Below are 26,603 nucleotides of genomic sequence, written 5' to 3'. Positions count from 1 at the left end.
ACCTCTCCTCTGCCTGCCATTACATCTTTTTCCAAACGTCTCCTGCAACTCCATAAGCTAATTAGATCTAATTTATTGCACACTAAGAGATATATGAAGAAGATCGCTGATAAGAAACGTGGACCCACTCCTGATTATCACCCTCAGGATAAAGTCTGGCTTTCTTCCAAATTCTTGCCCTCTCGCCTTTCTCTGAATAAGTTCACGCCTCGCTATTATGGGCCTTTTCGTATTCTTCAGTTGCTCAATCCTGTCACTGTTCGTCTTCGCTTGCCTCATACTTGGAAAATTCATCCGGTCTTTCATGTATCCCAACTCAAACCTTATGTCCCTGATCCTTTCTCTCGTCAGTTTCCTTGTCCTCCTCCTGTGTTGGTGAATGATGTCCCTGAATATGAGGTTCAAGAAATTTGTGACTCTCGCCTTTTTCACCGGCGTCTTCAGTATTTGATTCACTGGAAGGGTTATCCTCTTAGTGAATGCTCTTGGGAAGATGCTTCTTCTGTTCACGCCCCTCTTTTGATTTCTCGTTTTCATCGTTTGTTTCCCTTCAAACCTAGACCTTCGGGGGGGGGGGGACCTACTGTTGCGCCGCGCAGCGCGTTCTCAAGACGCGGCGCGCCCCGAGTCTTCTTTGTACAGCGCGAGGCCCCAGATATTATTTTGGGCCTCGCCCTGCCTTCTGTTGTGTCCCTGTTCTCCCCTGACCCCTCCTTACCTGTTTCTTTTTCTTTCTTCTTCTTCTTTTTCTTCTTTACTTTTTCGAGGCATTTTTCTGTCCTTTCTTTATGTCTTTCCCCCTTCCCATGTTACCTTTTTCTTCCCAGCATTCCTTGGTCCCTATTTTCTATGGTTCCTGTTCTATTCTATCCTATGTACTTTTTCCCTATCTAAAATGGTGTCTTTTTACTTCCTGTTGGTCACTTCCTGTTTCTTGGTATATAAGGGCTCTGTTTTCTCCCTTTCCTTGCGCTGCATCACTTTCTGCTCAGATTGTGTCTTCGCTCCTGATTCTTAGCCTTCGGTTCTGAATCTTTTCAATTTTGCATTTACCTGCATTTTGTTCCTGTTTGATTCCTGGTTTTGTTTTCGTTTCAGGAATCCATTTTTTGGAGGTTTTTTCCCCTTTATTGGGGTTTTTTCCCTCTGGCACTAATTCTAAAGGGCACGGTCTGTTCTTGGCGTTTCCACTGCCTGCAGCACCGTGGCTACTAGAAAGAGTCGCCCTTTTCTGGGCCAAAGCCGAACCCTCAAGACCTACGCCACTAGATCTGCGGTTTCCAGGCGCCAGCAGCACGTGAGTCGTGACACAGAGTCCTTTTAACACCATACAGCAGCATTGTGTGTTTCTGAAAATTTCAGGTTTGCTGTTAGACTTTCAGTCTACAGCAGGGGACTTCAAACTGGGGGGCGGGCCCCCCTAGGGGGGCCTCAAGTGATCCCAGGGCGGGCACCAGACTCTGGCCAAAAGAAGCATTACACAGATAACAGTGTTTTGTTTTAAGCAGAAACATGCTATTGCATTTTAAAAAAAGGTAACAGTACTTAACTGCAATGTTTAAATATGTCTAGACATATTTAAACATTGCCATCTTTATAAAACATTTGTGAAAAATTCTGAGGGGGGGGCCCCAATCATTTTTTTTTTTCAACTGGGGGGCGCGGCATTTAAAAGTTTGGAGACCACTGGTCTAGAGCAACAAGGCAACCCAGTACCAAAGTTTCAAACCTGAGTCAATATGCACATAAAACAACAATAGCTTATCCAAGCTAATTCGTTATTGATTTAAAACTTGATAAAACAAAAGTAGCTTGCCTTGTTTATTTTATTGAGTGATACACACAGAACTGGTGTGTGAAAGATATAAAAACTGTATAGCATATCTTTTTCACAATGACAATTTATCTTGAAAAACAGCTCTTTTTGGGAAAACAGACCTCATTGCGATTTTAAGCGTCAAAGATTTTTGTGCTTTTTAAGATAGTACATTGACGCTTGTATTTATGTAGAAATAGCTTTAGGGCCTCATAAGAGGAAAGTAACTGCTATACAAATACTACATTACAGTTTGTTTTTAAATTTTACCAGGACTACTTCAGTCACTGGGGCACAATTTTTCCACAAACATCAAGCCTGGAACTATGCGGAGTGAAATAGCAGATTAAGATTACAATTTAATTTTAACAAGTTTTCTTTCTCTCTGTTTGCCAGCTCTTTGCTCCTTTATTCAGTATTAAGGAAGGCGAGAAAAGTACCATGCCGAATTCCACTTAAAGTTGCTGCAACTACAGCAGATTGCTCTGTGAGATTCACCGTAATCATTTATGGATAATGCCTTGAAGTGTGATGTTGAGTATCATAACTATATGCTGTAGTTTAGCCTTGCGGATTTTTACATGAATAAGCCGACTGTTAAATGATGGACTATTCCACGTGCTATTGGAGACCGGCTTGCTGCGGGGCGGGACCTTCGGCCCCTTTAAACTTGGAAAGCTTGCTGCGGGGGTGGGACCTTTGGCCCCTTTAAACTTGGAAAGCGTGTCCGCCTTGCGGGACGCGCCCTGGCAAAGCCCGGGCCAAGGACGGGCCCGTCCTGTGCCCGTCTGTGACCGGTTGAGGCTGGGCTGGGCCCCCCCCTCTGAGGCTTGCAGACCAGGAGGCCTCGAGTGTCCAGCATTCAAGTACGAGAGGAGAAGTAAGCCATATTCTTGTCCTGCTAGCTGAGTAGTTTATCTATTTACGTATTTAAACCATTACACAGCACCTTTTGTGCCTTGTTACTATTTGTTTTGGTTACTTTTGGCAGTTCTGCCCTATTATCATTTGGAAACGATGGGCAAAAGGAAGAACATCACATCTGGGGCTGAAGGAGTACATGCTGTGCCAATTCAATCATCAATAACCAGCTATTTATCTACAGTTATTGGGGCCATTGAAACTGAAATTGGTCAAGTAGAAGAAAGGATTGGGGTGGCCAACAATTTAACTCAAAGAATCCCTTTAGAGACTATGGTTCATATACAGTCTACAGATTCTTTAACTGCCCCTTCCAATTTTGATCTGCCTCAATCTAAAGACAAAATTAACGTTTCGTACTCCCTACAGTCCCCTAATGTATGTAATGAAGCCACTAAAGAACACTTAGCTGCTATTTCTCCTCCTCCTAAAAAAAGGAAAGCTGGAGGTCATCGTAAAAGCACCAAGCTGTTAAAACAAGCGCCGAGGGCTAAGGAACCTATTTCTTCATCTTTGGACGCCCCGGTTGATCACTTTTCCACGACAGGTCTACCATCAGGAGAACTGGGTTCAGATAGTAGGAATTTAAATGACAACTCTCTGCCCAACTTGGACCTAATTCTCAAACCGCTTTTCGTGGCTTTAGAGGAGAAATTAACATCATTAATTAATTCAAAATTCAAGCAGCTACAAGAAACTGTTTCTAAATTTTTGTCTCAACAGTCCATTATAAAAACTGATATAAATCCTGTGGTTTCTTCTATCCAGGAAATTGCGTCTCATCCTAAAGATTTACAGCAAGTTAATTGCTTAATGGATTCCGATCAGACTTCGGCCCCCGTAACCCTACTCGTGGCTTTCATGGTGACTTACCCATAGACCCTTTGCATATTCTGATTGGCAGTACGACTACTTTGTTGAAACCTGATACAGCCTCTAGCCCTGGATCTTTCATCACTCCAATGGAGGTTTTACAGCTTCTGCCGGACAGTATGCCATATGTTTTAGTTTTAGCTAATGTGCCCCCTCTTGATTGTTCTCAGAAGGAAGATATTCCGGCTCTAATAAGGAAATGTGCACACTGGATGAGGAGAAAACTTAGATATCAAGATGATTTAAATAACAGAATTATTATGGCAAGAAGGGTGAAGTGGGTAGGTCTGTCTAAAAAAGCATATGAAGGTGATTGTATAGTGATTAATTTTGGCAACCCTCATTTGGTTAATTATCTGCTGGTGACCCTGCCATTGTGTGCGAAGGGGGATGGTGGGATCAAAATTCACCCCTTACGTTTTTTCTATGAGCCGACTGTTTTACCAATTCCCTCTATGAAGGTTCCTTATGGATTAAATGTAGCTCCGTTAAAGGTACCACCATGGAACCCCACCTTCGATTTTCAAGGTAATCAAAATCTGTCACCCCTGGATGCTAATGATTGACAAGTGGAGGGGAAGGGGTTTCAACTTGATACTCCGCAGGGAAATGAGATGGTGGGAGGGCATATATCTCTGGCACTATCAACAGAGTCTGACGAGCCAGTTATACTATTACAGGATGTAACAGATATTGCTATCATTAAGGAGCCAGGGAATAAGTCCCAGGAAAGTATTAAATCTCTATCCTTAATTAGTTGGAACATTGCAGGGCTTCGATCCAAAGTTAGAAACCTAGAATGGATGGAGTTTGTATCTACTTATGATATTATTTGTCTCCAAGAAACTTGGTCTATGACCCCTTTTTATTTGAATGGTTATTATTCTGTGTTTCAGCCAGCTCTTCCATCCATAGCGGGCAGAGCAAGTGGTGGGCTCCTGGTACTCGTGTCTTTACTACTTCCAAAAATCGAGGTCTCTCTGATTTGGTCTTCTGCCTTTTTTATGGTGGTTTTACTATCAATGGCTGGGCGTAAGGATATTCTACTTTTAAATTTTTATAATAACATTCCGTGCAATGCTTTACCAGGAAGCCTTGAAGAGTTAACAGACTTTTTAGATTCTGCAGGAAAATTTCAGGATAGGGAATCAGATATGATTTGGGTCGGAGATTTTAATGTTCAGTTGTGTAATCATGAATTACCCCATATATGTGGTGCCCCTATAGAAGGCAGAGAGTCATTTACACATTTTATTCACTCTAATTTAGGTAACGCTCTGAATTCCCTCATTTACAAATTTGACCTGGTTTTTGCAAGGGATACGACAAATAGTCAGATAAGGAAAATACCTACCTATACAGGTAGCATGAATGGTAGCATTATTGATTTTATCCTTATCTGCCCTTCACTCCAACGTGAAATTGTGGATTTGCCAGTGACCATAATCCCTTGAGTATAAAACTAGCCCTTAAAACTAGGGTAATTTTACCTAGGATAGAATGTAAGGGGAAAGTGGTATTTAAAAGAAATTTTGGCCCCCGTATGAAGTGGGAGATAGTAAATTCAACCTCTTTTCACGAGGAGTTTATAACACAAAATAAGGTCCACATTAATACTTGTTTGTCTCTGCAACCTGTTAGTGCCTATCTTGTAGCTGCTTATGAGTCTTTAAGTCGCGCTATTTCTGAGGCATTGACGTATGCTGAACACTCTAAAGCCGTAAAACCTCAACGCTGGTTTAACTCGGCCTGTACGGCAGCTATTAAAACTATTCCATTTAGCCGTGACTTAGTTATACTGGCTAGGGGTCGATATAAGTCAGGCCTTGAGGATAGGAAGAATGAAATACGTACTAGAGCATGGGAAGATCTCATGGCAGCCACGGAATTGAGGGACCCCTCTCAATTTTGGAAGGTGGTTAACCATCCATATTTTTCAGGACAGGAGAATAGGGAGGATGACTGTCTGATACCAGAGGGGGTTTGGGTAGAACGTTTTTCATCTGTATTTCAGTCCGCAAACGACCCTAATCATGGTACGGAGGTATGTGGCTCTCCGGCACTGGTTACTTCCATTCCAAATAAGAGTGGAATTTAATTTGAGATACAGGAGATTGCCATAGCAATAAACAAAATGAAACCAGGGAAAGCCCCCGGTCCTGATGGGGTACCAGTGGACTTATTTAAATCTCTACCTGATTTGTGGGTTCCGATAATCACAAATGTTTTGAATAGTGCCATTCAAAGCTCTATTCCTTCATCATGGCTAGTGGCAATAATTGTCCCGATATTTAAAAAAGGTAATAGGCTTGACCCCTTTTGTTACAGACCCATTTCTCTCATTGACTCTACGGCAAAGATCCTGGGGAGTGTCATCTTGAATCAGATCGAGGAGTGGGTGGCAAGTACAAATATCCTATCGCCAATTCAATATCGGTTTAGGCCTGGATTAGGTACAGTGGATCAGGCCCTAAACTTGCACCTTATTCTTAGCAAATATGTCATTGCTAAAAGGGAATCTATCCACTTAACCTTTATAGACCTATCCAGTGCATTTGACACAGTCAACAGAGTGAAACTGTGGGCGCTAATGGACACAATGGGGGTTGAGCAAGATTTGTTGGATCTGATCAAATGTTTATACTCTGATCTTACTATCTCAATTCAGTTTGGTCAACATGGTGAAAGGTCCCATCCCCTTGCATCCAATCGGGGTGTAAGACAGGGCTGCACTTTGGCACCTTTTTTATTTCTGCTATACATTAACGGCTTATATAGTTATTTAGCCCAAAATGGTAAGGATTTCCCAAGGATGAGTTTTAGACCATTGCTGATTTTATTGTATGTTGACGATGCCGTTTTAATAGCCCGTACGGCTAATGGCCTACAGACACTTTTGGATCTTTTTTTAACGTATACACAAGAGCTTGATCTGAAAGTTAATTTTAAAAAGTCACATGTAATGATCTGTGGCCCTAGAAATACACATACTAAAATGTTTTAAAATGGGGGGGGGGAAAACACCTTAACAAAGGTAAAAGATTTTTGTTATTTAGGTTTGTACCTAAGTTCCTCTTTGACATAGAAACCCCACTTGAATTTTAAGTTCCAACAAATGGAAAGAAATGTTGAAGCAATTTTTCACTTTGCTCGTAGACTAGGGCACAGACCAGTTCATAAGATCATCACGCTCTATAAATCCAAATGTGTCTCGGCGGCGATTTATGGGGAGGGCCTTTGGGGATACACCAGCTCAATTACATTACAACGGGAGGAGACTAAATTTCTCCATCGGCTACTTATGGTACCCAAGAATGTAGCGAATATCATATGTCATGAGGAGCTGGGAATAGGCTACATTACTGATCTGATAGACATTGCCTCCCTTTTGCTATGGGTAAAAGTATGGTCAAATCCGGCGGCCATTTTAACACAGGACTGTGTAAAAGACTGTTCTTCGTTAGCAAACTACAACAAAATTCCATGGTTACATTTTATTCCAAATTGTTTTCGGAATTTGGACCCGGAGCTTATGTATCTTAATCCGGAGCTTATGCCTGCCAACGCGAAGGAAATTGTAAAATTCCATCACAAGGAGTATGTCATGAATCTTAGATACAAAGTGGCAGAGAAACTGAGATCCTTTGAGTTATATGTACAAATTTTATCTTCAAACTCGATAGAACCCTATTTTGTCTGGTTTCCGCTTCCCTCCCTATATTCTTTACTTGTACTTTTTAGATTTAATATGATTCATTTTAGAGTGGCGTTTCCAACAAAATGTGTGTGGGAAAAAATATTACCGCCATGTCCTTGTGACAACTTCTCGAAACAAAGCACTTGTCACTTTATTCTATTTTGTTCACTTTACTCAGTCCCTAGGAAGACTTCTATACTACCAATTTTGCGCAACTTACATACTCTTTCTTATAAGGAAGGACTGATTGGTATAAAAAGTCTTTCATCTAAACAAATGTGTAGTTCTATTTTAAGTTTTATCAAATCAGCTATTGCTATTAGAAATCAATATGAATTAGTTGATTTGACTATTTGTTAACGTAATTTTAAATACTGTTTTATTGTTGCATAAGATTTTATAAGAATTAACTATTATCTTGATTTAGAAGGGATAAGGGATACGTTTGGATTTTTGGTTTTGTAAATTAGCAGATTGAAGAAGTTTGTTTTTAGAGTTAAGCAATAAGTATTGTATTTTTTAAGGTAATATATATATATATGCATGTGCATTTTTATGGCAATATGCCGAATAAAGTTTTTCTGACTGACTGACTATTCCATAGCCAAAAGTGTCTGTGTTGGGCAGGTGCAGGAAAAAAAATCTGAGGTACCAAGTTTAGATGGAGGTGAATGATAAGCATCTAACCCAGTATCTCAAATCAAAAATCAAAACAGGATTCATAGAGCACAACTTATCACCTGCAAGGGTATCCAGGCACTGCAAACATAGCTGCTAAGGGGTTCAGTTGAACAGCCAGATCTTGAGTCCTTTCTTTAATTCCAGAAGAGAGGATGAGGTCTGCATGTGAGTGGGGAGGTCGTGACAGGATTTCACTGCAGAGTAGGAGAAGGAGCGTTCTCAAACTATTGCTTTGGCAAATGCGGGGATGTGTGCAAGGGAGAGAAAAGTGGAGTCCAGGTGTCTGGAGGGCTGGTGGATGTTCCGGTGGTGGTTGATTTATGCTGGTCCTTGATTGTGAAAGGCCTTGTAGTTGTGGATCACCATCTTAAATTAACATCTCTTCTGAAGCCAGTGGTGATTTTTGAGGTGGGGGATGGTGTGTGTCCATTTGGGGAGATCGAGGATGTGTGGCCACTGAATTCTGTACGGTCTGTAGTCTCTTCAGGTGGCGCATGTTGATTCCTACGTGGAGTATGTTGCCGTAGCCCAGCCAGTTGGTGACTAGGGCTTGAGTGACGGTTCTCCTGGTGTTAACGGTGACCATTTGAAGATCTCACAGAGCACGTGAAGAGTGAGGAAGCAGGTGGAAGAGACTGCGTTGATCTTGCTATTTCATGGTGAGCTTGCTGTCAAAGATGATGCCAAGGTTGTGAGCTTGATCTGTTGGAGTTGTTCTTGGTCCTCGTTCAGTAGGCCTCCAGCTCCAGGAGTCGTTCCATGGGGAGTTGTTGTTCCCGAAGATCAGCACTACTGTTTTGTCTGTGTAGAGTTTTAGGCAGTAGTTATTCATTCAGTCAGTGATGCCCGTTATGCACCTGCGGAAGTTGACCCTCGTGGTGGAGGAGTATTTTGATAGTGAGAGGATGAGCTGGATATTGTCTGTGTAATATATGATGTTCATTCCGTGGGTTCTGATAATGTTGGCTAAGGGGATCATGTAGATGTTTAACAGTGTGGGCCTGAGGGAAGCCAAAGATTATGTTTTTGGATTCCGACGTGAAAGATGGTAGGAAGATTCTCTGGATTCTTCAGGTGAGGAAGCAAGCAGTCCATTTGAGGGTGTCTCCTTGGATTAATCTTTGTGTAGCCTTTTGATAAGGGTGTGGTGGGATACGGTGTTGAATGCTGCAGCAGAGAGGTAGAGAAGGATCAAGAACGCCGTTTCTCCCAGGTTGAGGAGGGTTCTGATGTCATCAATGGCAGCGATCAGGGTGGTTTCGTGCTGTGGTTGGGTGTGGAATCCGGATTGGGAGGGGTCCAGACGATTGTTGAGCTTCAAGTGTTCTAGGAGTTGGCGGCTGATGGCCTTTTCAAGGACTTTGGTAGGAAAGGGTAGCAGAGAGTTGGTAGTTCTTGAGTTCGCTGGGGTCGGCGGAAGGTTTCTAGAGAAGGGGGTTGACGTCTGGGTGTTTCCAGACTTCTTTGAAGGTTATGGAAGAGCTGAAAATGGCAGTGAGCTCTCTGCTGATCATCTTGCTCCAGAGGTTGAAAATGTGGTAGGGACAGGGGTCTGTGGGTGCTCCCGAGTGGACAGAGTTCATAATGACTGTGATGCTTTGTGTGGTGAGCTGGTCCCAGCCAGTGAGCAGGTGATCGGAGATAGCACTGGGGTTTGCATCTGTGGGAGCACAGAGGCTGAGAGTGTCGGCGGCGATGGGTTGGGGTTCTAAGTTTTTTAAGATGGTGGAGATTTTGTTGTGGAAGAAGTCCATTAGGGTGTCACAGAGTTCCTGAGAAGTGGTGATGATGTTTTTGGTGGTTGAAGGGTTGGCAAACTCTCTGATGATGCTGAAGAGTTTTTTGTTGTGGAAAGAGCTGTCTTTGATGCGGTTGGCTAGGACTCTCCTCTTTGTCTACTTCAGTAGTTGATGGTATTGGTTGAGGGATGACTTGAAGGTGGGTTGGTCTGTAGGCTCCTTGCTGGTAATGCCATTTCTTTTCTAGTTACTTGCAGATGCGTTTTGTGATCCTCAGTTCCGTGGTGTACCAACTGTCCTGTTTGGTTAGACTTTAGATTTTTTGTGAGTTTGACTGTGGTGATTCTGTCGGAGCAATTGGTGATCCAAGCAAAGACATTTTTGACAGCCTGTTCTAGGTTGGTTGCGGTGTCAGGATGCAATGTGTCGACGGCGTCAGTCACTGGCTCTCTGATACAATGCAAAAGCTGAACTTTATCAGATTTTGCATTTTTTGGTGGAATCCTACTTGGTACTGTTTGCTACTCCACTGGCTGAAAGGGCGGATCTGGAGTCTGAGCTATGGCAGTTTAAAACCGTTCTAGTTTTGTGTAAAGAAATGGCTCCCTGTTGCAGTTACCCCCCACTTTTTGCCTGATACTGATGCTGACTTGACTGAGAAGTGTGCTGGGACCCTGCTAACCAGGCCCCAGCACCAGTGTTCTTTCACCTAAAATGTACCATTGTTTCCACAATTGGCACAACCCTGGCACCTAGGTAAGTCCCTTGTAACTGGTACCCCTGGTACCAAGGGCCCTGATGCCAGGGAAGGTCTCTAAGGGCTGTAGCATGTCTTATGCCACCCTAGGGACCCCTCACTCAGCACAGACACACTGCTTGCCAGCTTGTGTGTGCTGATGGGGAGAAAATGACTAAGTCGACATGGCACTCCCCTCAGGGTGCCATGCCAACCTCCCACTGCCTGTGGCATAGGTAAGTCACCCCTCTAGTAGGCCTTACAGCCCTAAGGCAGGGTGCACTAAACCACAGGTGAGGGCATATGTGCATGAGCACTATGCCCCTACAGTGTCTAAGCAAAACCTTAGACATTGTAAGTGCAGGGTAGCCATAAGAGTATATGGGCAGGGAGTCTGTCAAAAACGAACTCCACAGCTCCATAATGGCTACACTGAATACTGGGAAGTTTAGTATCAAACTTCTCAGAATAATAAACCCACACTGATGCCAGTGTTGGATTTATTAAAAAATGCACACAGAGGGCATCTTAGAGATACCCCCTGTATTTTACCCAATTGTTCAGTGCAGGACTGACTGGTCTGTGCCAGCCTGCTGCTGAGAGACGAGTGTCTGACCTCATGCGGTGAGAGCCTTTGTGCTCTCTGAGGACAGAAACAAAGCCTGCTCTGGGTGGAGGTGCTTCACACCTCCCCCCTGCAGGAACTGTAACACCTAGCAGTGAGCTTCAAAGGCTCAAGCTTCGTGTTACAATGCCCCAGGGCACTCCAGCTAGTGGAGATGCCCGCCTCCTGGACCCAGCCCCCACTTTTGGCGGCAAGTCCAGGAGAGATAATGAGAAAAACAAGGAGGAGTCACTGGCCAGTCAGGACAGCCCCTAAGGTGTCCTGAGCTGAGGTGCCTCTGACTTTTAGAAATCCTCCATCTTGAAGAAGGAGGATTCCCCCAATAGGGATAGGAATGTGACCCCCTCCCCTTGGGAGGAGGCACAAAGAGGGTGTACCCACCCTCAGGGCTAGTAGCCATTGGCTACTAACCCCCCAGACCTAAAACACGCCCTTAAATTTAGTATTTAAGGGCTCTCCCTGAACCTAGAAACTAGATTCCTGCAACAACAAGAAGAAGGACTGCCTAGCTGAAAACCCCTGCAGAGGAAGACCAGAAGACAACAACTGCCTTGGCTCCAGAAACTCACCGGCCTGTCTCCTGCCTTCCAAAGAACTCTGCTCCAGCGACGCCTTCCAAAGGGACCAGCGACCTCTGAATCCTCTGAGGACTGACCTGCTTCGACGACGACAAGAAACTCCCGAGGACAGCGGACCTGCTCCAAAAAGACTGCAACTTTATCCAAAGGAGCAGCTTTAAAGAACCCTGCAATCTCCCCGCAAGAAGCGTGAGACTTGCAACACTGCACCCGGCGACCCCGACTCGGCTGGTGGAGAACCAACACCTCAGGGAGGACCCCCGGACTACTCTACGACTGTGAGTACCAAAACCTGTCCCCCCTGGGCCCCCACAGCGCCGCCTGCAGAGGGAATCCCGAGGCTTCCCCTGACCGCGACTCTCTGAAACCTAAGTCCCGACGCCTGGAAAAGACCCTGCACCCGCAGCCCCCAGGACCTGAAGGACCGGACTTTCACTGCAGAAGTGACCCCCAGGAGTCCCTCTCCCTTGCCCAAGTGGAGGTCTCCCAGAGGAAGCCCCCCCTTGCCTGCCTGCAGCGCTGAAGAGATCCCTTGATCTCTCATTGACTTCCATTGCGAACCCGACGCTTGTTCTAAAACTGCACCCGGCCGCCCCCGCGCCGCTGAGGGTGAAATTTCTGTGTGGGCTTGTGTCCCCCCCGGTGCCCTACAAAACCCCCCTGGTCTGCCCTCCGAAGACACGGGTACTTACCTGCTGGCAGACTGGAACCGGGGCACCCCCTTCTCTCCATTGAAGCCTATGCGTTTTGGGCACCACTTTGAACTCTGCACCTGACCGGCCCTGAGCTGCTGGTGTGGTAACTTTGGGGTTGCTCTGAACCCCCAACGGTGGGCTACCTTGGACCAAGAACTGAACCCTGTAAGTGTCTTACTTACCTGGTAAAACTAACAAAAACTTACCTCCCCCAGGAACTGTGAAAATTGCACTAAGTGTCCACTTTTAAAATAGCTATTTGTGAATAACTTGAAAAGTATACATGCAATTGAAATGATTCAAAGTTCCTAATGTACTTACCTGCAATACCTTTCAAACAAGATATTACATGTTAAATTTGAACCTGTGGTTCTTAAAATAAACTAAGAAAATATATTTTTCTATACAAAACCTATTGGCTGGATTTGTCTCTGAGTGTGTGTACCTCATTTATTGTCTATGTGTATGTACAACAAAGGCTTAACACTACTCCTTGGATAAGCCTACTGCTCGACCACACTACCACAAAATAGAGCATTAGTATTATCTATTTTTACCACTATTTTACCTCTAAGGGGAACCCTTGGACTCTGTGCATGCTATTCCTTACTTTGAAATAGCACATATAGAGCCAACTTCCTACATTTTGTTTTAAAGTTCATGAGAAAATCAGTTATTTATTTTGCCACATTCGTTCCAGTGTTTTGAGGGCCTTGAACATTCCCTTTCTTTGCTGGCTTGGGAAATACTATACAGCCCTTTGAGATGAGTATAAAGGCACTTGACAAAGGAGGTTGTGAAGGACCACCATTCACTGATCAAACAAATTTACAGCAGGACAGGCAGTAAAAGGGGCTTGAGGAAGAGGCTGCAATATGAAGATGTTAGACAGTCAAAGTCAGCTTGAGAAAAGCCATCAGATGCTACACAGGGCGATTTGGCGTCTGAAACTATAGCAACCACAGTATGTTTCAAGCTAGTTTGGTGATATTCCCAGATAGGAGCATTACTCTGCAGTACTTTAGTAGTCTTATTAGGTTTGAAGAGATTTATCTGAAATCATGAAAACACCAAATCTTGCAACTGAGCTTTTCCTACTAAGATGTCCCCAAATCTGCATGTACCTGGAAAACTTACGCCCTCAGTGAGCAGATTATGGTTCAAGAATGGGGAGTGAGGCAGAACCGCCACAGCCGTCCTTTCCGATTCTGCCAAAATGGCTACTTCGTCCCACATACATCCTAGCCAGATGGTATTCTGTCAGAAAGTTGATGGGCTCAAGTTGCACAGATCTTATATTTAATGTCATGGCAAGTCTTGTTCTTCAAGACATCAGCTGGATTGCATGACTGGGGAATTTCATCAGATGAATATTCCCTAATCAGGCCTCTCAAAGGAACATCTGCCAAAAAACTAAAATGGCTCAGAGAATGCATTGCCTGGAGCCAGTATTAATCAGAAAGCATGGAAGACGAATGGTATGTTTTTAAGCCAATCAATGGAAACGATGGACTGAAAAAATGACCTGTCATGAAAAGGGAGGAAGTAAAAACATGGTGAATGCTCAAAAAAGGTGGATCATCAGGAAAAGCCCTTTCCTCTGTACTGCTGATGAGATACTGACATTGTTATGGAACTGGAGATACTGCAAGAAAAAACATAATGATTGCACTGGGCTCCCTGACAAAAATTTAAAATGACATCATCTAGGCAAGCGTTTTTAAAGTTCTGCCAATGTTGCAGGCATGTACAACCAGTTGGGAACTTGTAAGATGAGGATGAAAGATCAACAACATTTCTTTAACCAATCTGTGTTTCCTCAGCATCAGGCCTGCAGGAGTTCTGGCTACCACCACAACCACTGACTTCAAGAGAAAGTTATCCCAATTTTGGCTGTCAACAAAAAAGAAGATATTAACCACCAATTATATTTGCCTGATCCAGGCAAAGGCTTAAAGCTCTTTTATTTCTGCAATCAACAAACTGCCCCGTTTGAAAAGGGGCCTGTGTGTCTGTTAAATAAATACTCAAGTCCTGATAGTGGGACAGTCTCAAAGTTGTCAGAAGACATGATAGTTACACATTTATCATGAAGGCACTGACGTTGAATGCACACATCCCACTGGTTTTTTAGGGTAACCCTTGGGACACTTCGAGGCAGTGGTCTCCTGTGATGTCTTAAAACAGTGGTCGATAAACCTAGTAGGCTTACGGACCAGATAATATTTCTGGGGTTGACGAACAATCCACAGAGCAGAATGGATTATTATGATTCATTGGAAACAGGGAAATGTTACAAACTTATTCCATCTCAATCTCCTGCACATTCACCACGTTCTCATTTCTGATCCATGGAACTGGCTCTTGCACATAAGGGTCATATGTCCATTTGGGGAAAACACGTTTGTAAAGGTTCATCAGCACAGTGTCCTGGGACTTTAGCTGCCCGTCAAAATGGCACTTCATGTGGCCATGGGTGCCTGTAAGGAAAAGAAATCCAAAGCAGAACATTACATACAGTCTCCAAACTCAAATCCACCAACGAATTTCATAAAAGTATCAGACCTATTTCAGATTTATGTATGACTTGAACTGGCTAGGGACATACGCATGTCTTCACATACCCTTCACCATCCAAATTAATATTTAAAATTCTACAATTAGGACATTTTTCCTTTGTTGGCAAGCAATGGAGAGGGCAAGTGGTGCGTCAATTAGATCTTTTTCAGTATCATGCCAATTGAAGTGGCACAGAGCTGGCAGGCTGGAAATGCCCAGTTGAAAATAATACAATTATCTGAAATGCACTAATTATGAAGTGAAAAAATAGGAAGATTTTTTAAATAAAGAGTGGAGAAAGCAAGTCATGCTCTTATTCTTCAGAAATAATAAGGCGCAGTACGTAATGGGAGGTGAGATTTTTAAACTTTGATTAACAGTAGCGGGTTCTGTGGTGGGAGCTCTGGAGTAACATTAAAATAGTAAGGAAATGGTAGTAAAATAAAGAACCTGGAAAGGCATGCAAAAGCAGTGGACACAAAAAACGGTTTTGAATTTGAATGAAGAAAGAAATGCTGAGAAACAGTTGTATTGTTTTTTACCCTAACGAGGGACAAGGTCATGCAAAGGATTACCCATGATCTGTGTGTTGAGATCAGTCCCAAATCGGCAGACTGATGTCTGTGGCTTCCACATCTTAATGTACAGTCTAGGTTTCTGACTTCAGACTGCCTGCAACATTTGTGAGACAGGATATGGTTGAACTAAGGAGGAATATCTACTTATTACAGCTATAGGTCTGACCTCTGATAAAAGGCCTGTCCATAGGCTGCTTGTAAGGTTGACAAAAACCTAATCTCAAGTGCCAAATCTTATTCAGAATACAACTATCATAATGTTTACCTCACAAGCATATGATGTAAGAAGTAACAGACCACAATAATTTAGATAAGGCAGAAAAACTGCTGTTTTACATACCTAGTGCCTCTTTAATGTGTCCTCGACGACCCCATTTTGTTCGGAGCTCCACTGGCTTAAACCACAAGACATCCTCTGCAAAGAAATAAGGATAGAAGTAAGGTTGATCACAAATCAAGCTCCACATAGTAGATAGCCTCTGTTACTTCTGCATAGTCCCACACAGCTGCCCATCTCTACTGTACACCTTAACATCAGACTCTTCTAGGGGCAATGGAAAAACTATAAACAACCTGCAAAAGACCGGTCATCGCAATTTGAGATTTCTTGTTATGAAATCGGATATTTCTCAATTATCACGATATTTCCACTAGAACTCCTCCCCTGTACATCGGATATTCCAGTCCTTTTCAATAATGTAGTTTCCCTTCCATAGAATTGACCTGGTTTTGCACCAGGTAACCTGTGTCCTTTGTACTATCAGATATTCTTGTTCCTACAAACAAGATATCTTTAGTCCACTCCAACAGCTTCTTTAAATCCTCTACTCAAACATATTTCTTGCACTTTAATCAGATACTGATAGTACCATTCACCTAGTCAGGCTGTATCAGATGTGAGTTTTTCTCTTGTATGAGTTTTTTTTTTCAACAACACATAGTCCTAGTTCTTCTTCACTTGAAATGAACAAGGCTATATGTCATGGGATCTTTGTTAATATTTATACTATAGAATATTTCCACCAATGTGCAGTATCTCTAAACACGTACTGAAATCTCTTTTTGGAAACTAATCAAAAATGCCTATTTTAAATTCCCTGTTCCTGGTCTACACTGCTTAAATTTAAGTACACTAAATTTAAAAGCATGGCTCTTCTACTATTATCATTTCTCTAAACCTCGTTTTGAAAAGAAAAATGTAAGTGATGAACTATAAGCCAACACAATAAGGCACGACGGCTTGACCAAGGTCCCATGATGTGACGATTAACATTCAGTTCACTTTCTAGCCTTTCATAGTGTTTAACCATGGGATCGAAGAGGATGCCGTTGTATCCAAAGTAGAATATGTCGTAACGACATCAGCTACTACCTCGAAATGACAGATCAGAGTTGCAAGACCTCTAATCAGCATTTTCCATCTAAATTTAAACTTACTCACCCTGTACATTGGTGCGGGGGAGGGGTGTGTGGTCAGGGGTCATCTGGAGGCATGAAACCCACAGCAGGTCTACTTGCACAATCTTGACCATTAACTGGCTGGAACGTATTGTGTCCATAGACCTAATATGGGTGGCCGGCAGTAAGGACTACACACGTCAAGATGAAATCGATCATCAGCCTACCTGAGCCTGATGTGCCATACTTTACTACCGAATGTAAGTAACCATTATACACCTCTTTCTGCACCTCACTGACAAAACACTAACTATTTGATCTTTGTGCACAGTTCTATAAGCTCATGGCTCTGAGATAAAGGGCACCATAATAAACAAACAACATAAACCCAAAGAAAAAAGACGCATACACTAATAAAGTACTACAAGACTGAAATGATACAGCACCAGCAATAAACTACAGGAATGCCGTCCACTCACCTAAATGTATTGAATGTGCACCACATGAGATCTTTATTCTTTCCTCAAAGCCACTGAAGAAAAAGTTCAAAAGAACTTGTTGGGCTTTTCAAATATGAAACGTACCAAGCCTGATCTGATGCACCGCCTAGTAGACTTCTAGCGAGAAATCCATGAAGACATGAAGGGAGATCAGGATAAATGTCTATGAGACTGCTGAGATGACTAGGTGGCCCAAATGGAAAACCTGAGAAAGGACGTATATTATTTAGGAGACTACTGGAAATCAAAGCAGAGCAAAATGCAACAGCTGAAATGCACTTAACACTGGAGTTTGAAGTAGTAATAAACTCCACTGAATTAACTCTCTTCTGATGCAAAGAGATTCCAGGGCATAGCAGAGGTTGAAGAAGGGCCTAGCAGAGATTGATGAAGGGCCTGAGCTTGCAGGATTTGTGGTGCGTATGTTCTGGTCTATCCTGGGAGAGGAAGATGATGCAGTCAGATTAGAGAGAGTTAGAGTTGGTTCAGAAAGCTGATACAGGGACAGAAACCAAGTTTCACTACTTCTCTGAAAAGGAAATTAGTTACTTACCTGTTACCATAGTTCTCCAGTATTGGAATCTTTCATAGATTCATATGCTTGAATCATTCCCCGTCGTCGAGATGGGATTCCCCGGTACCTTTAATCAAGTAGTACTAACATAGGTTAAATCTAAAGGCCTTGAGGCCTCTCAGTTTAGCACTCTATCAGAGACATTTTAAGAAAAAGGACCAAACTTAAGAGCCCACAAATCAGGCAATACCACCCTTTAGAACCTTCCTGAGAGACGCTCCAGTTCCTCATATTTTCTAAGCACAAGTGCGTAGAGGATATAACAGCAATAAGAGAGGTGAAGGTGAGCTTCTCAGGGGAGGTGGGCCGGCCGCATGTGAATCTATGAAAGATTTCAATACTAGAGAACTATAGTGTAGGAAGCTGGCTCTGTATATACTATATCAAAATGAGGTATAGTGTGCAGAGTCCAGTGGTTCCCCAAGAGGTTTGACAGAGGCAATAATAGATAAAAACTAATTCTCTATTTGTGGTAGTGTGGTCGAGCAATTAGGCTTATCAGGGGGTAGTGTTAAGCATTTGTTGTACACACACAAACAATAGAAGAAACACACTCAATGACTTAACTCCGGGCCAGTAGGTTTTTATATAGAAAAATATATTTCCTTAATTTATTTTCAGAACCACAAGATTAATTTAGCAGGTAAGTACATTAAATGAAAGGTACTTTGCATAGTAATACTTAGGACTTTGAATAGAATCAATATTGTACACAGTTTTCTTTAAAATGGCAAAAAGCTATTTTAAAACAGTTCCTGGGGGAGTTAAGTAAAGTACAGTTTCTCGAGGTAAGTACCACACTTACGGGTTCAGACTCCGGGGTATAGGTAGCCCACCGTTGGGGGTTCAAGGTAACCCCAAACACCCAGCACCAGTAACACAGAGTCGGTCAGGTGCAGAGGTCAAACAGGAGCCAAAATGACATGGGCCCCTATGGAGACAGTTCTGGTCTGCTTGCAGGTAAGTACTCACGTTGTCGGAGGGCAGACTATGGGGGTTTGGAGGAGTACTGGAGGGGCCCCAAGTAGGCACACAAACCAAACCCTCAGTGGCACAGGGGCAGCCAGGTACAGTGTGCAAACAGGGCGTCGGGTTCTCCATAGAACTCTGTGGACAGACCCAGGGGTCACTTAGGCGCTGCAGGCGGGGCATGGGGGCCTCTCGGGCAAGCCACTGACTGGACAAGGGTGAGGGCTGCCTGCTGGTCGTTGCTGCACCGGTGGTCGGGTCTCTCACGGGCCTGGGGGCTGCGGGTGCAGTGTTTCTCCAAGCGTCTGATATCTACATCCCGGGTAGTCGCGGTCAGGGGGGTCCTCAGGATTCCCTCTGCAGGCGTTGTCGTGGGGGTGCAGAGAGGTCAGCCCAGGGTGGACACGTCGGAGTTGCCTGGGGGTCGTCTCTGGATAGTTGGTTTCTCTGGACACGGGCCGGGGGCATCAGGTGCAGAGTAGTTGGACTCGCGCTTCTGGTGTGAGGTCAGAGTCCCTTTAAAGATGGTTTCTCGGTCTTCTTTTTGGACAGGTCCGCTGTCCACGGGAGTTTCTTGGTCCTCGGTGAGGCAGGCAGTCCCCTGGAGGCTTTTCAGGGGTCGCTGGTCCTACAGAACACGTTGCTTCTTTCCTTGCAGCATTTCAAAGTAGGAGACGGGGCAGTAGGGCTGGGGCAGAGTCAGTTGTTGTCTCCTTCTCTTCTCTACGTTGATTTCAGCTCAACAGTCCTTTTTTCTTGAGGTCATCAGGAATCTGAAGAGCTGGTTTCAGGGTCACCCCTAAATACTAAATTTAGGGGTGTGTTGGGGTCAAGGGGCAGTAGCCAATGGCTACTGTCCCTGAGGGTGGCTACACCCTCCTGCTGCTCACTCCCTTTGGGGAGGGGAGCACATTCCTATCCCTATTGTCCCTGATCCATCAAAGCAAGATGGAGGATTTCTCAAAGAGGGGGTCACTTCAGCTCTGGACACTTAGGGGTGGCCGTGGCTGAGGGGGTGATTCCTCCTTGTTTTTCTCATTATCCCTCTGGACTTGCCGCCAAAAGTGGGGCTTTGTCCGGGTGCTGGGCATCTCCACTTGCTGGAGTGGCCTGGGGCATTGTAACATGAAGCCTGAGCCTTTGAGGCTCACCGCTAGGTGTTACAGTTCCTGCAGGGGGAGGTGTGAAGCACCTCCACCCAGTGCAGGCTTTGTTTCTGGCCTCAGAGAGCACAAAGGCTCTCACCTCAGGGGGTCAGAAACTCATCTCTCAGTAGCAGGCTGGCATAGACCAGGCAGTCCTGCACTGAAGGATTGGGTAAAATGCAGGGGCATCTCTAAGATGCCCTCTGTGTGCATTTTTTAAAATAAATCCAACACTGGCATCAGTGTGGGTTTATTATTCTGAGAAGTTTGATACCAAACTTCCCAGTATACAGTGTAGCCATTATGGAACTGTGGAGTTTGTTTGGACAAACTCCCAGACCATATACTTAATATGGTCACACTGTACTTACGCTGTCTAAGAATGGACTTAGACACTGTAGGGGCATATTGCTGATGCAGCTATGCCCTCACCTGTGGCATAGTGCACCGTGCCTTAGGGCTTTAAGGCCTGCTAGAGGGGTGACTTACCTATGCCACAGGCACTGTTTTGTGTGAATGGCATCCTGAGGGGGATGCCATGTCGACTTTACCTTTTCCTCCCAACCAACACACACAATCTGCAATGGTAGTGTGCATGTGTTAGGTGAGGGGTCCCCTAGGGTGGCACAACACATGCTGCAGCCCTTAGGGTCCTTCCCTGGTCCCAGCGCCCTTGGTACTACTGGTACCTTTTGCAAGGGACTTATCTGTGTGCCAGGGGTGTACCAATTGTGGAAACAATGGTACATTTTTAGTGAAAGAACACTGGTGCTGGGGCCTGGTTAGTAGGGTCCCAGCACACTCTTAGTCAAGTCAGCATCAATATCAGGCAAAAAGTGGGGGGTAACTGCAACAAGGGCCATTTTCCTACATATTGTTAGAGGTAACTAATTTTCTTACTCCGGTTTTGAACTTTCATAGATTCACATGCTTGAATCAGAGTAGTAAACAGTATTGATGCACATTGTAGAACACGTATCCCTACTTCACATATTTAAATATCACACATCTAAATAAACATATGTATATCTTAAAGTTCTAAACATTAGATATTAGAATTGTTACGAGAACTTACACTGCACCCAAGACTTTTTTGTTTTTTTTTTTAAATAGACAATATGCAGATCTGAATTTAGGATGGCAGGATGAGAGATATAGCTCACCTTCACTGGAAAAGATTTCTCAGGACTGCCTGGACCACCGCTACTTCTCCTTGAGACAATGCACCCAGGCAGTAATGTCTGGTAAATGTGTGGCAGCTTTTCCATGTTGCTGCCCTACATATGTCATGGAGCAGCACACCTGCAAACAGTGCTGTGGATGAGGATACTGCACGTGTTGAGTGAGCATGAACAGAGGTTTGCAGTGGCTTGCCCGCAGCTTGATGGCAAAACCGGATTGCTGAAGAAATCCATCTTGCGATGCTCTGTCTGGAGAGCGGTTGCCCATGTCTGGGTGTGCTGTATGCCACAAATAGCTGGCTGGTTTTGCGAAAGGCTTTGGTCCTGTCCAAATAGAATTTTATGCATCTTTTAATGTCTAATAAGAGTAGAGCCTTCTCCGCTGCAGTTGTAGGATTTGGAAAGAATATTTTCAAAACTAGAGGCTTGTTTAAATGGAAGTACGAGGGGACTTTTGGCATGAAACGTGGGTTCATGCACAAGATTACTTTATCCTGTTTAATCTGTAAAAAAGGATCTTGTATAGATAGTGCTTGAATCTCAATGACTCGCCTGGCTGATGTTGGAGCAATCAGGAGAGCTACTTTCCAGGAAAGAAATTTCATAGATGCTCTGTGGATTGGCTCAAATGGTTGCTTCATCAGTTGCAGAAAAACATTGTTGAGATTCCAAAAGGGAGGAGTAGGTCTGAAGGGTGGAAAAACTCTGAAAAGCCTCTTTAGAAATCACTTAATTAATCTGGAGGACCATAACAAAGGTGAAGAACTGATCGTCTAAAAGATGAGATAGCCACCGGTGAACCCTTATGGAGGAGTGGGCAAGACCAGAGTGTGCCAGATGCAAGAAATAAGGCAATATTTGTTCAGGTGATCAGGAAATAGGATAAATCTGTTGCTGTTGGCACCATAAACAGAACCTCTTCCATTTACATGGATATGTTTTATTGGTGCTAATTGCTTTGGCCCTTGACAGTATATATCTGCACTCCTGTGGGATGTCTAGATGTGCGAACTCATGGTGCTCAGGAGCCATACTGATAATTGCATTGATTGAGGAGTCTGATGCAAGACTTGCCTGTTGTTCATTGTCAGCAGTTGTGGAGATATTTTCAGGGTGATGCAAGGTTTCACTGAGAAAAGAAGAAGCTTAGTGAACCAATGCTAGCGAGGCCAGTATGGGGCTAATAATATCGGTGTGCTTGGTTCCCTCTTCAGTTTGGTTAGGAATCAAAGGAATGGGCGGAAAAGAGTAGGCAAAGATTCCGCACCATGCATTGGAAAACGCATTCCCCAATGATCCCCGTTGGTGATGCCAACTTGCGTAGTATTGTCATTTGGTGTTTGACCGGCTGCCGAAGAGTTCGAGGTTGGGTGTTCCCCATTGAGAAAATATGTGGTTGACTGTGGACTGATCCAGTTCCCATTCGTGACAGACTGATTCTAGTCTGCTGAGAGAGTCTGCTATCTTGTTCTGATTCCCTGGGAGATGAACTGCGGTCAGTGGTATTCCATAATGCATGGCCCTATCCCATATCTCCTGAGCTTCCTTGGAAGTAGGAAGGGATCGTGTACCCCCCAGTTTGTTGATGTAATGCATTGCAGTGGTATTGTCTGTTCTTATTAACACCTCTGAAATGGCTATCTTTGGGAGGAACCCCTCAAGGCCAGGTGAACTGCTTTTAGTTGTAGTAGACTGATGTGCAGTGTTCGAAACAGTGGTGGCCATTTGCGACTTATTTGCAGGTCCTGCAAAAACGTTCCCCAACCACCTAATGAGGGTCTGTGGAGATAACCCATGGGGCTGGCCGCTGATGAAATGAGAGGCCTATGGAAAGATGATGCTTCTGAGACCACCATCCCACAGCTTTGGTGATGGACGGAGTGATCTTAATGTGGCCTTCGAAGCTTCCCAAGATCTGAACCCACTGCAGACTGAGTTGCTCCTGGAGGGGCGCATTTTGAGTCTGCAAAATGGAACTAAAGGGATGCATGAAGGCATCATCCCCAATAACGACTTGTAAAGGCGTAGGGAAATGGATTCTTTTCCTTGCGCTGACTATGCCAGAGATACTAGTCTTTGTTGTCTTTCTACAGTGGGGCAGGCTATGCTGGATTGAGTGTTCAGGTTTGACCCTAGAAAAGTGATCGTGCGTGATGGTCGCGGTTTGGACTCCTCCCAATTTATAGTTAGACCTAAGCTGTTCAGTAAGGCAAAGCACTTTTTTGTTGACCTGCGTGCTGTTGAGAAGGTGTTTGCTTTTATCAGCCAATCGTACCTGATGCTTTCTTCTCCTGAGTAAAGCCAAAATAGGTGCTAGGCACTTTGTGAATATCTTGGGAGCCGATTTTAGGCCGAATGGAAGGACTCGAAATTCAAAATGGCTTCGGGTTACTGTGAATCTTAGGCACGGTCTGTTGGCTCGATGAATTGGGATGTGGAAGTATGCGTCCTTCAGGTCTGGGCAGACAGAAAGTCTCTGTGGTTCAATCGGAGAAGGACTTCCTGGAGAGTTATCATGCAGAATTATTGCTTTTTCAAATAGGTGTTTAACTCTCTGAGATCGAGGATCGGTCTCCAGTCCTTCCATTTCTTGCTAATGAGGAAGAATCTGGGGTAAAATCCTTCCCCCCTGTTCTAACAGTGGCACCTTTTCTATTGCACTCTTGAGAAGCATTTTGTTGACCTCCATCTTCAGTTGGTGCAGATACTTTGGAGAAGTCTTGCGAGGAGGATAGGGAGGAGGTATTTGGACAAACTCCAGCGTGTATCCACACTTTACCAGTTGTAAGACCCACTGGTCCAATGTTATGGTTTGCCATTGCTGCCGAAATAACAGCATTTCCCCCCCTAGTTTTAGAGGTAGATGTTTGTCGGCAGCCGGAGCCCTGGATACATCATAATATCTGAGCTGAGTCCTTAGCTGGACGTCCTCTGGAGGCAGCCCTATTGTAAGCCGCTTGCGGAGGCTGCCTTTGGGAATATTGCTGGCAAAATTGTTGTGAGGTTGATGTGAACGATGGATATCTAAACTGCTGATAGCCTCCCATATATGAAGGCATCCCACGTCCTCTGGTGCTACGAAAGGAAGACTTTTGAAATTGCAGCGTTCCCAAAGATTTCGCTGTCTCTGTCAGATTTTATTGACTGTAATGCCTCGTCAATATGCTTCCCAAAAAGCGCTTGTCCATCAAACAGAAGGGCTAGTATTTTATTTTGTACTTCCGGGCGAAACGATGTGGACTTCAGCCAAGCTTGTCTTCTTAGAACAGCAGCCCTGCAAGTTGACGAAATGCAATAGTGGCTATGTCCATCGCACAGTCTATTATTTCTGCCGATGTGCATTCCCCTTCACGTAATATCTTTTTAACTTCTAGTTTAATGTCCTCCGGCAGTTCATCAATAAATGGGGCGATGTCAGCCCATAATTGCCTGTCACATCTAGCTAAAACTGCAAGGGAGTTAGCCGCTCTTACAGTTAGACTGGACAGTGAAAAGAATCTTTTGCCAATATTGTCCAATCGTCTTCCTTCCTTATCCAGAGGTGCAGATATTGATAAAGACGAAATTTTGGGTCTTCTCTGGGCTGCTTGTGTTACCACCGAACCTGGGTGAGGATGACCAGTCAAGCATGCTGGGGAATCTTCAGGTGCTTTTTATTTCTTGTCTAGGCGTGGAAGCACTGGTATGACTGTCGCTAGGTTTTGCATGGCCTTCTTCCCATATGTAATTGACTATTGGCATGGAGCGCACTGATTTTTGGAATGGCTCCTTAAAGTCATGGAGAAAGCAATCAGTTTGCTTGGATGGCATGGGAAGTGCAAATCGTTTGGCAGCCCTTTCCATAAGATTATGGAATCCTCCGATATCCTCTGGAGGTGAGTCGACCTTTGAAGGTGAAGGAGAAGGTAGGGCTGGAATTATATATTTCTCCCACTCCGATTGTTGTCGAGGAGCTCGCCTTCCTCTTGTTCTCCTTCGGATATGTCAGTGTCTTGTGGGAGGGTCAGATCAGGCGTGAGTACATTTGCCAAAGGTAAAGTGGTAGGCCTCTGACGTGGGGTCAGATAAACTTATTATGCTGCTTTCTATTAATGGGTTTTTGTTTATAGGTTAGTTTCCCGAGTGGGCATTGTAGTCTTTTGATATGTTTAGTTTACTAAGCATCTTTGTTTAGGATGGAATTTGGGCAGGGCTATCAGGGACGTATTCTTGTGGAGACCCATCTTTTGTCTAGAAACCATTATTCATTCTTTGTTGTTAATGCAGTTTCACAGTAGTGATTAGGGGAAGTGAAACGATATGCTGCTGCCATCCTCTGGAGTGGTTTGAACAGGTTTTTGACAGCTCTACCTAAATTATTAAAATAACTTTTTTTTTTTTTTTTTTTTTTTAATAGAAAGGGCCTCAAAATTGGCCTTATTATTTTTCTTCAGGAGATGCACCTGCATTATAGATCAATAGAAAATGAAATATAAAAAACACTTAGAGGTGCTACATACCACCGCAACCTTTAAACATAACGTGGCAATTTACATTCCCAGACACCTTCACTGTAATAATAATAATAATAATAAAGACAACAAGCATTTGCAATGCAATGGGTCGCATGTTTGCTCGAGTTAGAGCTGTTGGAGCTGTAAACATTTGCTATAAGCGAGCCGATTCAAAGTGCCATGGCCGCCATGAGCGCAAAGGAGAGACACAAACGGAAAAAATAGTTTGCTCTCAGTCAAACATATCAGCAAACCTGCAATTAACCATGTAACACAGTCGGTGTCCAAAGTGGTAACAAAACTGCCTCAAAGGGGGACAAACAAAGCATTTAATAGTGATTAGAAAGGATTTTTGAGAGGCACGTCTACAAATGAGTGAAAGTGATGGGAATGCAGTGGGCGTGGTTAAAAGCCCACAAGACTAACAACAGGTCAAAGTGCTTGTGCACACATTATTATCCCCGAATATTAGATGTAAGCACATTTACAATTTGGACCAGTGTGCCTGTGCATTGGCGGTGACCTGGCCAAAAGGGGCATGAAAAAGCTAAAATAGGATCATAAATTCAGAGCTGTTCCAAACAGGGGCTCCCAAAATACATTTGGCCCAGGGCCCCCAAAATCCTTAAGATATCCCTGGGTAGGAATTAGAAAAGGGAAGAGGTGAGGAAGGAGGCTAAACACAAGAGACAGAGAGCGGGACAAGGGAAGTGGGAGTAATGGTTTCAGAGTAGAGGAGGATGGAGGAAGAGATGGAAGTGCAAAAGAACGTAGAAGAAAGCACCAGGAGAAAATAATATGTGAAGTGTAATGTAGCTGGTGTGTGAGACCAGCCTGGAGGGCTT

At 44.0% G+C, this 26,603-nt stretch overlaps 1 protein-coding gene across 1 annotated transcript in view; it reads right to left on the bottom strand.

Annotated features, from left to right (window-relative positions):
• Nucleotides 1-14,286: 14,286 nt before the first annotated feature.
• Nucleotides 14,287-26,603, bottom strand: part of TSR1 (TSR1 ribosome maturation factor) — a 140,270-nt gene continuing 127,953 nt past the window's right edge. Inside the window, exons 14-15 of the mRNA XM_069226156.1 lie at nucleotides 15,839-15,913; nucleotides 14,287-14,841 (exon numbers count right to left, since the gene is read on the bottom strand). Of these exons, the coding sequence (XP_069082257.1) occupies nucleotides 14,663-14,841; nucleotides 15,839-15,913 (254 nt within the window). The 3' untranslated portion in view covers nucleotides 14,287-14,662. The remainder of the gene's footprint in view (nucleotides 14,842-15,838; nucleotides 15,914-26,603) is intronic.

This window comes from Pleurodeles waltl, chromosome 3_1, assembly GCF_031143425.1.
Source record: "Pleurodeles waltl isolate 20211129_DDA chromosome 3_1, aPleWal1.hap1.20221129, whole genome shotgun sequence".
NCBI classification, from domain to species: domain Eukaryota; kingdom Metazoa; phylum Chordata; class Amphibia; order Caudata; family Salamandridae; genus Pleurodeles; species Pleurodeles waltl.
The sequence above is the reverse complement of the archived record's forward strand: the minus strand, read 5'-3'. Positions and strand labels throughout refer to the sequence as shown.